The 13,662-nt window shown below is 64.1% G+C and overlaps 1 protein-coding gene across 1 annotated transcript in view; it reads right to left on the bottom strand.

Annotated features, from left to right (window-relative positions):
• Positions 1-6,890, bottom strand: part of AIM1L (absent in melanoma 1-like) — an 11,872-nt gene extending 4,982 nt beyond the window's left edge. The window contains exons 1-11 of the mRNA XM_019512471.1: positions 5,481-6,890; positions 4,701-4,748; positions 4,491-4,609; positions 3,855-4,011; positions 2,350-2,489; positions 2,080-2,206; positions 1,805-1,840; positions 1,469-1,605; positions 1,223-1,349; positions 649-791; positions 275-401 (exon numbers count right to left, since the gene is read on the bottom strand). Of these exons, the coding sequence (XP_019368016.1) occupies positions 275-401; positions 649-791; positions 1,223-1,349; positions 1,469-1,605; positions 1,805-1,840; positions 2,080-2,206; positions 2,350-2,489; positions 3,855-4,011; positions 4,491-4,609; positions 4,701-4,748; positions 5,481-6,428 (2,109 nt within the window). The 5' untranslated portion in view covers positions 6,429-6,890. The remainder of the gene's footprint in view (positions 1-274; positions 402-648; positions 792-1,222; positions 1,350-1,468; positions 1,606-1,804; positions 1,841-2,079; positions 2,207-2,349; positions 2,490-3,854; positions 4,012-4,490; positions 4,610-4,700; positions 4,749-5,480) is intronic.
• Positions 6,891-13,662: the final 6,772 nt, after the last annotated feature.

Raw genomic sequence — 13,662 nt, 5'->3', positions numbered from 1 at the left:
ACAGGGGGCTACAGGCTGCCTTTGTGCTCACTGCATCCCGGGACCGTCAGGGACCGGTCTTGCCCCAAGCCTGCTCTTCCAGGCTTCTTGGGGGATGTGGGAAAAGGGAAGACCCCAGCCTGCCTCTACAACCCCAGCCCCAGGGCAGCTAGGGGAGGCAGGGCAGGGCAGGGCCTTCCCGGGCTCTGTAGGGTCTGGATGGGGCGTTTGACCCTGTGGGTGTCTCCCCAGAAGTCACCCAGGGGCAGGCGAAGGGGCAAGATGGGGCTGTCACCTGGAGGACCGGCTGCACGGAGCCGATTTGGCAGTCGCTGGCTCCCCAGTCTTCACAGCTCCGATACACCCCTTTCTCCAAGACGTACTGCTCCCCGGAGAAGTTCGTGCCCTCGTAAGCCACCCACCTGGCCAGAGAGAGGGAGGAGGGCTGCTGAGACCACCCCCGCCGCCTGCGGGGGCACGTTCCTTCCCGGCCCCAGGAGCGAGCCGCCTTGAAGCACGCGGCTTCCTACCCCGAGCCCGCGGCACGCAGCGCTCCCCAGGGGACCACGCGCATAGGGCCTGCCGTCGTCCTACCTCCTCTCTACTCTTCTCCACCGAAACGCCCTCCCCATCTCCCCCCAGTCCACTCCCCTGCCCCATGGCACTCACACGCCGCTCAACACGTTGATGGACTGCGTTTTGCTCCCGTAGCGAGCCAGCGACACATCCGGCAGGGCTTCGCTCAGCTCCACGCTGGGACCGTCCTCGAAGTCCATGGCCTCGAAAAGCACCAGTGCTGGGTCCAAGAAGTCCTGGGGGAGGACAGGGGGCCCTGTCTGAGGCCGCCTGCTTGGTTCCCTCCTGGGAGGGTCGTACGAGTGCCATGCGGGCTCTTCACCTCCACCCCCACCCCCACCCCCTGCTACTGGACCATCCAGAAGACGGAGGCTGGGAGACCCCCTGTTAGGGGCTGCTTCAAAGCCGCCCTGAGTAGTGGGGGCCTATCACTGTCTGCACCTGATGGGTGATGATTTGGGGGCGGGGGGGGTCTTGGCTTAGTTCCCATGTAGGAGAGGGATGGACGAGCATCAGAGCGCACCAGGCCTGAGCCAGGGCCCCCCAACTCATGGCTGAGGCATGCATCTTGCAACGCTGCGGCTGCCTGCCCCCCACGGATAACCCAGCCCCCTTCACCGCCCCCCACACAGCTGGCACAAGGAGCACTGTGGCCCCTCGCGCTTACCGTCCGGATCACACGCAGCGACACGAGCTCCTTGCCGTAGCCCCCCCACTGCGTCCAGTCAGGGTACTCTCCTTCCTCCAGCAGGTACTGGTGACCCCGGAAGCCAGCCTTGCTGTAGCCGACCCAGCTGGGGACAGACAGGCAGACGTGGGACATCCCACCAGGGAGCTCTTGGGGCCGCGGGGCTCCTAAAACGGGCTCTGGGCCATCACAGCCTTGACCCCCCCAGTGCCTCTGCCCACTCACCAGCCTCCCAGGATGCACAGAGACCCCACTGTGGCCAGGCCAGGGCCCTGGCCGCCCTCCTGCTTCTTCAGGTCGTAGACGTCTCGGCTCACTTGGCAGCTGCGGCCCTGGAAATGGGCCTTCTCGTAAACCATCGCCTGCAGAGGTGTAAGAGATAGGTGGGGGTGAGGCGGATCGGGTCCGGCTGCTATAGCCGACGCTCCCCGCAGCGGCACGGGGCCCGTGCCCCCACGGCACACCCCGTCAGGAACGACGGGAGCCGCGAGCGCTCAGCTCGCCCTCCTGCCCCATCCCTCCGGCACGATCAGCCTCTGGCTCTGGCCTCTTCCCTCTCACCTTGGGCTCTCCAGGTTTCTCCACCACGGGGCAGCCCTGAAACGAGAGGAGACCCACGTGAGAGCCCGGAGACCTCCTCAACCGCGGGAAGGGAGAAGCTGAGCTCGGGGGTGAGGCCGAACGCTGGCCTCAGGACCACAGGCTCTCGCAGCAAAGCCACGCCAAGGTTTCTAGCCCTGCCGGGCAGCTCCGAGATGACCCGTGGGAAGAAACTGGCACTCGGTTCGTACCTTCCTGCCCTAGCAAGGGCACGACGCTCCGGGAGCGACACTCACCAGTTTGAGAGGATGCATGGAGCAGACGGAGGGGTCCCTGGCGCCCCACGCTTTTAGGCTGGGGTAGCCGCCCGGCTCCAGGACATAGGGGTCATCGTCAAAGAAGGGCTTGGAGTAGATCAGCCACCTGCAGGGCACGGGCAACGTGGTTACACACGCCCGGGCCTCGGCTGGGGTCAGAGGGTGCTGAGCGGGGCCCCTTGGCTTCGCCACCCTGCGCGACAGCCAAGGACTGGTCACAACCCGCCCCCCCCAGGCCCTGCATCTTACAGGCCCGAGTGGACTACGATGGAGGCAGCTGTCAAGGCCTTGCCCTGGGTCCGGGTGTCCTCTGAGGAATCCATGAACCTGGCTTTGGTGCCTTCCCCATTCTCTTTGCTGAACAAGCTGATCTCGGGGGTCCGGTAGTCCTGAAACAGGAGGCAGCAGCTTGTCAGACCCCAAGGAGTGACCCGCAGAGCGTATGCGGAGACCCACCCCGGCCTCCTCCAAAGGGCTGGTGAGATGCCGGGCTCTCCCCTCCTGCTCCAACAGGCCACGGAGACCAGCTTCCTCCACCCGTTTTCGCTCCCGAGAGAGTTCAGCGACACTGCAGGCGCTTCTTCAGGCTCAGAGGAACAGCCTGACTCCAGGGGCAGATCCGGGGGGTGCAGAGGTGCCCTTGTCCCCCCGCCCCCTTCAAGTCCTGTTCCAGCCAAAACCTGAAAACTGACCACCCCGGAGAGGCAGCGGCATTTCTACCCAGGCAGCACTGAAACTTTGTGGCTCATCCTCCTCTCCCCGATTCCTGCTCATTTCTCTTCACTTTGCAGCTGCTAATGACCCTCTTTCCTTTACAAGGGTCTTGATGTTGCACTACAAAGGCTGCCCTTCTTCTGTCCTGGCAAGTGTTTCTCTTCCGTTTCACAACCCTGCAGACTGTCTTAACACTAGCTAAAAACCTCCGCTCAGCCGCGGTAATCTTAGCCCAGGTGTGGAAGCGACTGACAGTGAAGTATTGGACGCACCGTCAAGACGTTCAAAGCTAGATTTCATTTTATGAATTGGAATAAGAGGCATACATCTAACTGTAACAGCTACAAGAGTAACACGATCATCTCTTCTGCCTGGTTTTGCTTAGTTTGCTGTGTTTTTTTAAAAACTCACTATATCAATCTAGCAAATTAGTGCACCTTCCAATAACGCTGTATTAGTTTTGCCTCGATCTTGAACAGAGTAGCACAGCCCTAGGCCCCTACCATACTAGTAAAGCTGCTAGCTTCTCTTTAACCGGAGAAAAAACACGCGTCGCACTGTATTGGAAGAGGTGTCCCACACCATGTGGACCCCCCTTTTCAAACTCCTAGATCCACCCCTGCCTGAATCTGCCTAACGAGAACCTGCCTAACGAGAGCAGCCGTGGCTCCTGTCCTAGTGGGGGTGTCGTTACCAGCATTGCTGCATCTTTGCTCCTGCCCTCCAAACCTCATCTGCTGAAAGCCACCTTCGCTGCCCCCCAGCCCATGCCTGTGCCAGCTGCTATGGTGGGCACGGAGCAACAGTTCTCCATCGTTACCCACTCTGGAAAGGCACCCGGAGCCTCCTGAGAAAGCACCAGCTCCTGAAGGGGCTGTGGCAGGTGGCAGATGGCAGAAGGTGCCAGCCTGTCCACGCACACCCTTCCCTTGCCCCCTCACAGCGGTGGGGGAGACAGGCCCGAGCTGCTGACGTGCAGGGGTGCTGCCACGTCTTTGGTGGCCGCGAGAGGACCCGTCCCTGCCCAAGCTGGCACTCACCTGCACGACCCTCTTGAAGGAGCCGATCCGGAAAGGCACGTTCTCGGGAGCCTCCCCGGCTCGCTGGTAGGCTGCCCAGGGGTTGCTGATCTCCACGTCCCCCTCGGCCAGCACGCACTTCCTCCCGTGGAACCGCGGCTCCTCGTACATCACCCAGCTGGAGGCAGCGCAGAGAGAGAGGTCTGCTAGCGGGGGCCTCAGCAAGTCGCTGGCCGCACTCAGCCTCTGGCTGCGGGGGCCTTGGGCAGTGCCAGGGGCGCTCATCCCAAGCTTGCAGCCTCTGGTGCAAAGCGCTGCACAGTCCTCACCACACACGAGCCATCTGGAGAGGCAGTGCATGGATGCGCTGCTCCCCCTTGTACAAAGGGGGGGGAAACTGAGGCACGGCGAGACCCAGCCATTTGCCCGAGGGAGATCAGGGAACTGAACCCGTACACCTCAGACCCCAGTCCTTCCCCCCCTGCTCTGGACAGACATCTGGGGAAGGGGGCTTGGGTTCAGACAACTGCCCCGAGCCCTCCTGGTCACGCCACGACCCTCAGCCCCTCGCAGCGTGGCAGGGCTGGCGGCTCTCTGTCCTTTAGGCCTCCAGAGCCGCCCCAGCCCCTGTGTGCTCCCCCCCGAGATCTCGCTCACCCTCCCCGGATCACGCGGATGGAGATGGTGGGGGACAGCTCCCAGGAGGTGGCGTCCGGGACGTCCCCCCAGAGCTCTCGCTTCTGGCCTGCGAAGCCCGGCTCGGAGTAGAGAACGATCTGGAGGGAAACGACACGAGAGAGACGGTGCCATCGCCGGTCTGCATGCGTCCCCTCGCCCCCCGGCCCCTCTCCGGCCCCATCGTGGTACCTTGCCGGGTCTCACATTGATCTTCTTGGAGGGTCTCATTTTTTCCTGCTGTAGAAAAAGAGCAAGAAAAAAAATCAGGCAAGACCCGCAGGCAACATGACCCGCTGCACAGCCTCCCAGCCTCTCCTGCCGGGCTGGGGCTGCCCTTGCGACAGCACCCCCGGGACCCCCTCGGCTTATCCGTTCGCTCCCCTGCATCGCCAACTGCCGGTCAGTCGGGAGCCTTGACAGGACAAACCCGGCTGGTGCTGGGGGAGCGTTGCACGCTTAGTTCACCGGGCGCCGCTGTGCAATGAGAGCAGCTCACCTCCGCACCCCCATGCCTGCCACTCAATGTCCCTGGGCCTGCCTCAGTTTCCCTGGTGGCACTGCCTCTGGCTGCGAGCAGGAGTCCGGGACGGCCGTGTCCACCTGTCCACGTAGAGCTGCTCCCAGCAGGGCCCCACGTGTGGGGGGCAGGGGACAATGCTCACTGCACCCCAGCGGGTGTCCCCCAAACCCAAGCGGGGTCTGGCCGGGCTCCCAGCAGCTGCCCATGGGGGGGTCTCTGTGCATAGACCTCACCCGCACTCCTGCAGCATTCACAGGGCTGAGGTCCCCTGGCCAAGCCCCGTCTCCTGCCACCCCCCGGTGCCAGTTTCCCGGATCTCTCCCCCGGCAGAGAGCAGGGCCCCCCCTGCCACACCAGGTCCTCAGCAGCCTGACCTGGGAGCAGCTCTGCTGCCCAGGGAGATGGCAAGGGGAAGCCAAGCTGGCTCCTTGCAGCCTGGACGGACTCACCTGCATTTCGGGGTGCTCGGGGCGTCGGGGAGGGGCGCTTTCCGGCTCAGCCTCCTGGGAGGCCGAAGGCATCTGGTCAGGGCTTTGCTCTGGGCCCGGGGCCCGCTCAGCCCCCGGGGAGCCGACTTCCAGCTCCTCCGGGGAGGGCTCGGAGGGCAGACGCTTGCCGGACTTTGGCCCGTTGGGCGGAGGCTGGCTCTGCTCGGCGGCCTGGAGCAGCGCCAGGTCGGCGGGGCTGGGCGAGTTTCGGCCTTCTTGCTGCTGCTCCAGCGCGCTGGGCAGGGGCGCGGCGGAGGCCACGTAGCGGCTGTAGAGGACGCTGTTGTCCAGGCGGGAGTAGGGCTTGTTCTCCGCGGGGGCTGCCTTGTGCTCCAGGAAGTCTGAAACCAGCGCCATGCCTTTGAGGACTTTGGCCCTGAACAGGATGCTTTGATCCATCGTGACCCGGGGGGCAGAGACCTTGGCCTTCTCATCCCCCGGCGGCTGCTTCAGCTTCGCCAGCAGCGACAGGTAGTCCTCCACGGCACTGGAGTACGTCTTCCTGGGCTCCTCCTGGGCTGGGGACTTCTTGTCCTCACTGAGATACGGGTTCTGGACCTCCTCCTCCTCCTCCTCCTCCTCCGCGCTCCCCCCGGCCGGCCCCTTCTGCTGGCGGCCGGCCCCTTGTGCCATTGCCCGGAGCTTGGTGAGGGCTTCTGGGAAGGGAACCTGGGACCTGGGCATGACGTGGTCCTCGTGGATGGGTGGTAGGGCTCGGCCCACGCCCAGCGAGGAGCGACGCGGCGGCTTATGCACCTTCAGGGGCTTCCGTATTTCCGAGGGCTCCATGTTACGGAGGGTGTCCACGAACAGCTCCATGTCGACAGCCAGCTCGGGGTCCTCTTCCGCCACCTCGCTGGGACTCTCTGCGGCCTGGCTGGGACATGCGGCCCCTGGGGAGGGGGTCATGCCCCGACTGCGCTCTTCCAGCCTCTCCCCCTGCTCCGTTGCCTCGGGGTGGGAGGCAGGCTCTTGGGCCCGCAGACACCCCTCCGTCCCAGCCAAGAGGGCCGGAGCTTGGCTTTCTACAGGGCCGTCTGCCCTTCGGGGGGCTGTTAGCGGGGCTCCCTCGGCATCTGGTGCTCTGCATCCTTCAGCCAGCCCCACGGCGCCAGAGCCAGCTGGGTCCAAGATGCTGGCGCTGCCCTTTTCTACCCAGGTGGAAATGCCGTTGCTGCCGTCGCTGCTCTTTTCCACCCGGGTAGAGATGCTGTCGTTGCTGTCACCACCCTTTTCCACCTGGGTGAAAATGCTGTTGCTGCCATCGCTGCCCTTTTCCACCCGGGTAGAGACGCTGTCGCTGCCCTTTTCCACCCGGGTGGAAATGCCGTTGCTGCCATCACTGCTCTTTTCCACCCGGCTAGAGATGCTGTCATTGCTGTCATCACTGCTCTTTTCCACCCGGGTAGAGATGCTGTCATTGCTGTCGCCGCTCTTTTCCACCCGGGTAGAGATGCTGTCATTGCTGTCATCACTGCTCTTTTCCACCCGGGTAGAGATGCTGTCATTGCTGTCGCCGCTCTTTTCCACCCGGGTAGAGATGCTGTCATTGCTGTCGCCACCCTTTTCCACCTGGGTGAAAATGCTGTTGCTGCTGTCGCTGCCCTTTTCCACCTGGGTAGAGACGCTGTCGCTGCTGTCGCTGCTGTTGCTGCCCTTTTCCACCCGGGTAGAGACGCTGTCGCTGCCCTTTTCCACCCAGGTGAAAATGCTGTTGCTGCCATCGCTGCCCTTTTCCACCTGGGTGGAGATGCTGTCGATGCCGTTGATGCCCTTTTCCACCTGGGTAGAGCCTCTGTCACTGCCGTCACTGCCCTTTTGCACCCAGGTAGAGACGCTGTCACTGCCGTCACTGCCCTTTTGCACCCGGGTAGAGACGCTGTCACTGCCGTCATTGCCCTTTTCCACCTGGATAGAGGCTCTGTCACTGCCCTTTTCTACCCAGGTGAAAATGCTATCGCTGCTGTTGCTGCCCTTTTCCACCTGGGTAGAGATGCTGTCAATGCTGTCGATGCCCTTTTCCACCCAGGTAGAGGCTATATCGCTTCCCTTTTCCACTCGGGTGAAAATGCTGTTGCTGCCATCGCTGCCCTTTTCCACCCGGGTAGAGGCTCTGTCACTGCCCTTTTCCACTTTGGTGAAAATGCTGTCGCTGCCGTCGCTGCCCTTTTCCACCCAGGTGGAGATGCCACCGTGCACAACATGATCGGTCCAGGTCTCCCTCACGTGAGCGCTCCCAGGCTGCATCACGCCACGGTCTCTCTGCAGTCCAGCAACAGCATCTGTGGCCACTGTCCCAAGGCCTTCCCAGGAGGACCTAGCATCTCCCAGGCCATTGGCACGTGGCCACTGACCTTCTCCTTGGGGCCCAGCGGGAGAAATGCTAGTAGCAGGGCTGGGCATGTGGGGTCTCCCTTGCTGCGGCTCACTTACCTGGGGGCTGCCCAAGCCAGGCACAACCCCCCTTCTTCCTGACTTCAGCACGGTGACCATCCTGGCTTTGGGCAGGGCAGTTTGTCTCTCAGATTGAAACGCGGTACTCAGGACCTGCCGTTGGCTCTGGGAGCCTGGCACGGCAGCGGGCAGGGGGGCATCTTGGGGGGACCCCAGGGGTGAGGCTGGGCTGACAGGCCCCTGCAGGGGGGTCTCTTGGGGGCACCCCAGGGGCACAACGATGGCGCGAGTGCCGGGCACATCACCGCCCCGCTGGAACCGGGGCACCGCGGGGCTGCCAGCCGCCGGCCGCTTCTGCTTCTGCACCGGCAAATAAACCTGCGAGAAGACCGGTCCGTGAGCAGCCGAGTCCGGCGGGCGGCCGATGGTGGGGGCTTTGCTCCTGTCCACCCTGGCGGGGGCAGGGGACTCGGCGCTCTTCTGGCCGGCCATCCCCTTCTCCCATGCCGCCAGCAGCAGGGAGACTCGCGAAGGACTTTCACCCCTGGCCCGGGGGCGGGCGACACCTTCCATGCTCCGCGACGCCAGGCCGATCTTGTGGAAGCGGGGGGCCGCCTGCGGCGTGGGCTCGTCGGGCAGTGCTTTCTTCCAGTTCAACGTGGCGCTCACGACCCCTGGGTCTGCCTTGGCGTGGGGGGCGGGGGAGCCACCGGCAACCTTATCCGTGCAATGCTGGCTGGGATCAAGCCCTGCCCTGGCCTCCTGCGGGCTGTCCGTCCGGGTCTTCTCGCCTTCCCCGCTTCTGCACGGCCCCAGGGAGCTACAGGGCAGGGGAGAAGAAACACAAGCAGCAGTCAGCTTGGGAGGAGACCCGGAGCTTGTAGCCCTTTACCGAGCCCCCGCGTCCTCACAGACCCCCCTGCCCTGCCATCCACCCCCTTCCTCTGTTTGCTACCTACCCCCGTGCCACCGCTCCGTGGAGGAGACGGCTCGAGCCCTCGGCCTGCGCTTTTAAGTGCCCGGGAAAGCTACACGGTTCTTACTTTCTGCTGCATTTCAGGGGAGGCCTCGCAGGGACGCGCTGGTTGCGGCAGGCCACTTTGGTTTAACATGGCCACTTAACATCAACAGGCGTCTGTGCCGTGGTACAAACACCCGGAGTCCGGCTGTTCTGCCCCCGCCGAGGGAAACGCGCAGAGCTGTCACCCAGAAGGCAACCTGGCTCGCGGGACGCAGCAAAGCCTGCCCTACCTGGCGCAGTGGGAGGCCTGCAATCTTGGGGATGAGTCACCCGCTCGGCTGAGCCGAGTCAGCAATGTTGCAAACAAACAAGTCAGAGAGCAAATGTGCCAAGAAACTCCTCTGCTCCGAGGAAGCTGCCGTTCCCTCCCGGGCTTGGTGCTGGGATGGGAAGGGGAGAGGGAGTCTCAGCCGCACGCCGCCCAGGAGAAGGCGGGAGCTTTGCCTTCACCAAGCCAAATGCCACCACGCAAGCTCAGCTGGGGATAACGAATTGGTCAGAGTCATAGAGAAGGGGCCTCCAGAGGTCATCTAGTCCCCCCCCCGCCTAAGGGGTACCATCCCTACCCAAACCAGCCCATACAACCATCACCTGAGCTGTGGTACCAGAGGGCACTAGGCAGATTCACTAGGCTGGGCGAGACCAAGGCCCTTGGACGTGGCCAGTGCCCAGCGCCTCCAAAGAAGGTGCGAGAACCTCGGTCCTATGCCCGCCTGCTCCATCTGAGCTCATCGTCAGAGACCAGCAAGGGGTTTTGGTGATATCTTTTATTGGGCTGACTGTAAAGCTGGCAGAGATCTTAGACAAGCTCTTGGAGATCTTAGCTTCCAGGCACAAACACCCTTCTTCAGGCATGAGGAGAGTCACTTTGTGCCCCACATTTGCCTAAGATCTCTCCTACCTCTACAGACGGTCCAAGCAAAGACACCACAAAACACACACCTCACTTCTCACATGGTCCCTGAACCATCCTGGCTACCAGACTCCAGCCTGACCCCATCATTACGTGTCCTTCCAGTCTTCAACAGCCAGCAACCGGCACCAGCCCTTCTTGGCCCAGAGCTGCGTGTTGCTAATCGTGATAACTTAGGGCAGAATTATCCACTTGGCTCTCACTCCAACCATCGTAAGCTCAAGGTGCTTGACAGCTGTAAAGGAAGCGGGCCCAGGGAGGTTGGTTATGCCAGCCCGGCCGAGACAACGCCCTCCTGCAGGGAGACGCGGTTATTATGCAGCGTAGCTCCCGTGCGACAGCTTTATTACAGCTTCCCGTCTGTGAAGAAGTGGCCGAGGGCGCATCCCAGCCAGGTGCCTCCCGAGTGACGGGGCCGGAAGCTCGTATCCCGAGATGCAAATGGAGATTGAAGAGCTGTTCGCTGTCCCTGGGACAGGCTCGGCTCTGAGCACTTGTGCCCACGTGCTCCCTTTGCTCATGGCCAGCATTTGCCCGAGTGCCCAGACTGGTGCCTCCATCCCTGGATGCCTTTCTCCTCTCCGAGAACCATCCTCAGCCCTTTGCCCAAGGCAGGGATGCCCAAGTATCCTCAGCCCAGAGGGTAGAGGGTACCTAGTGCTTGACCCTCTGCCCTGCTGCTCTCACCCCACATAACTGTCCCCACACGTGTCCCCATTCAGAGCTCCCTGCTGTGCTCCTCCTCGCTCACACAGGACTTCAGGGATTTAGGAGCAGCTCCCACACAGCCTGGGAAGGCAGGGGAGCAGCACAATGAGCAGCTGGTGACAGACAAATAGCCTCATCACCTTAATCACCGCTGCCCTTCCTCTCTGCCTTGCCTCCAGGCCTGGCAGACCTAACCCAGATGGCTGGGACGTCAGGGCGCGCCACTCCCCGGCCCCGTTCTGGCAAACACGTCCGCTGGTTCACTTCTCCCCGGACTTCCTGGGATGCTTCAGGCGAGGCGTTTCCAGCACACGGGGAAGTAGGGCACAAATCTCAGCTGGCCTGGGACACCGGGTACCGGCCCTGCCGCCCCCGCGCAGGCAGGCTGGAGTCAAACGGCAGCAGGGGCAGAGAAGGGCTGCAAGCGTGACCAGGGGACGGAGAGAAGCCAGGCGGAGCGACACCATCCTCGAGGACCACGCCAAGGGGGTCAACACAAGCGGGGGGGAAGAGCTACGGGAAGCGCTGGCACGAGCTCCCGCCAGCCACGGGTGCATTTCGGCTGGAAAGCTGCGAGAGCCTTCCCTGGGCGCGATGGGGCAACACCTAGTTCCCAGGGGAAGCCGGGCGAGTTTGAAGTTAAGAGCAGGTTGGGCAAACCCTCGTCTGGGCGAGGCAGGGCTGCTCTTGCCTTGAGCTGGAGGCTGGATTCAGTGACCTCCCCGGGGCCCTGCTAGCCCTGCTCTTCTAGGACTGAGTCGGAGCAGGATTACGCGACATGGCTGTCTGCGTAGCGGGGACCTGGGTTAGGGACCAGCAAGGTCCCTTCCGGTCTGGACACCCACATTACACACCCCCTCGCCGAGGCCTTGCACCCATTGCACTGACTTCACTAATCACTTTAGAGGCCCACGTGAGGAAGTCCGCAAAACCCTCTGTGCGAACGCTGGGACCGCCGCGAGGGCTGGAGATCAACTCAGCTGAAGACTCAAGCCTACCCCCATCCACCTAACCGAGCGATGAATTCCCAGCTGCCAGCAGTGCAGCCGACTCCGGACCTGGCCTTGTCCCTACAGGCCCCCGGACGGTGACACCATTCGGGCACTGCTTACTTCTCCTTCCCCGTCTACCCCTGCACACGCTGAGCCAGCACCATGTTTCGAGCACGGTGCGTGCAGGCCGTTAGCCATAGGCGACCGAGCAGGACGGGGGGAAAGTGCTGCCGGCAGCCTGGGCTCCTTCGTGCCGGAGAGGAGTTTGTATCCCTGCTCCGCTGGGCAAGGCGGGCAGGCACGGGCTGCCGTCCGCGGCCAGGGCAGGGCAGCAGGACCTTGGCAATGGGGCACATCCTCTCCTGCTCCCCCCGAAGAGCGGGCTGGGGCGTTACACGTAGCAGGAAGCCGGGGAAAACCGAAAGCAGCAGAAGCCCGATGAGACTGAGCTCCTTTGCAGAGCAAGCCCTGCCAGCCCATGTGCTAACCCTGCCGTGCACGTCGCTGGGAGGCCGGAGTCTGCTCCCACCCTGGCAGCACCGCTGCTTTCAGGGAGGTTTCCCCCACATTGGTCCCTGCAGGCCTGGGGCTGAATCCAGCCCTGGAGAGACCCCGCTCTGAAGCCCGGGGGCTCTTCATCCTGCCTTTACAAGTGAGCCGGCAAAGCTGGGCCTCCCCCTTTGTGCCCCATGACCGCCCAGAGCCCAAATTCTCCACGGTCACATCCCGGCTGCGGCCGGGACCGCTCCGGTGTCAGACGCCCGCAGGAAGAAGCCTCCCCTGGCTCCAGTCCGTGCCCCAGCTTGTCTCTTCCCGCATCCCAGCTGCCAGCCTGGGCCGGCCCAGGCACAGCACCTGCTACGTGCTGCTTCCAGAGCCCGTTTCCCCACGTACCTGCTGGCTGGGGCTCCCGCAGCGAGGCCAGCCCTCCGCCCGGCTGCCGGGACGTCCCGCGAGCACGGCCGGCTCCGGTCCTCTCCGTGTCCGGGCTGCCAGCCTTGCAGCGGTGTTCCTGGGCACCCCGTGACTGGGCAGACCGGCCCGGTGGCCCTGGGAGTCCCCACCCCTGGCAGCCCGCAGTTTTGGAATTCCTCGCACGCCGACAGCCGGGGAGCCGGTCGGGCTGGTTCCCCCGGACATCGTTGCTCATCGGTTGGCGACGACGCAGCCGTCCCTGGCGAAGCGCCCACGTCTCCCGCTGCCCCAGGGGCTGCCGGGGACCCCCGCCCACCCTCGCACCGGCCCGTCGGGTGCTCGGCTCTGCCTGTCCCGCCGGCCTTGGCCAGGCTGATCAGGATCTTGTAGCAGACCTGGGGGGGGTCCTTGGCAGGGCAGGTCTCAGCCTCCGAAGTGGCGCCCGGGCGTCGGGTTTGGTCGCCGGCGGGGCTGGGGAGCGGGTGGGTCTCCTGGAAGATGCTCTCGGCTTGCTCTTCTGCAGGTGCCGAGGGCTGCCCGGGCTGCCCCTGGACCACCCGAAGCATCTCGGGGCGGGGGGAGCTGGCCAAGGAGATGCTCCCGGCGGAGTCCGAGTCTGCTCCGGAGCTGTCCTTGTCGTCGAACAACAGGAAGTCCCACGAGCTGGAGAAGTCCACCGGGCTGCACCTGGCCGGCTCCGAGACCCCCACGTCCACAGGCTGAGCCGCAGCCTCCTGCCCCCCGCCCCGGGAGCACAGCTCCAGCCGGCCCGCCATGTCCACGTCGCTGCCCACGGCCGGCCTGGCCAGGCGCCCAAAGGGCCAGGCCTGCCCCCGCGCCCCGGGGCCCCAGAGCTCCAGCTGGCTGCTGTGCCGTCGCCCCCAGGGCAGGCCGGCGAGGCGGCGCCGGAGGCCGTTCCTCCGCAGGTCCGACTCCGAGTAGCTGAGGGCGTGGGCCTGCGGGGAAGGAAGGAGAGGCGGTCAGGATCGTGGCCCGAGCCCCCTCCCAGCACACGCTGGCCCCTCTCCCGGGCTCGGTCACCTCCCAGCAGCCGTGCTGGATCAGCGCGATGGGGGGGGATGCAGAGGCCGGGGCCATCCCCAGCGGGCATCAGGTTGACCTGGGGAAATTCCCCCCAACCGCCGGCCTCTGGGCCACTCAGGGAAGGCAGGGGCGAGCACGAGGCAGGGCCGTGCCCGT

The sequence above is a fragment of the Gavialis gangeticus genome, unplaced genomic scaffold, assembly GCF_001723915.1.
Source record: "Gavialis gangeticus isolate Ggan-Ray unplaced genomic scaffold, GavGan_comp1, whole genome shotgun sequence".
Taxonomy (NCBI): Eukaryota; Metazoa; Chordata; order Crocodylia; family Gavialidae; genus Gavialis; species Gavialis gangeticus.
Note: the sequence above shows the minus strand (reverse complement) of the source record. Positions and strands in the feature narration are given on the sequence as shown.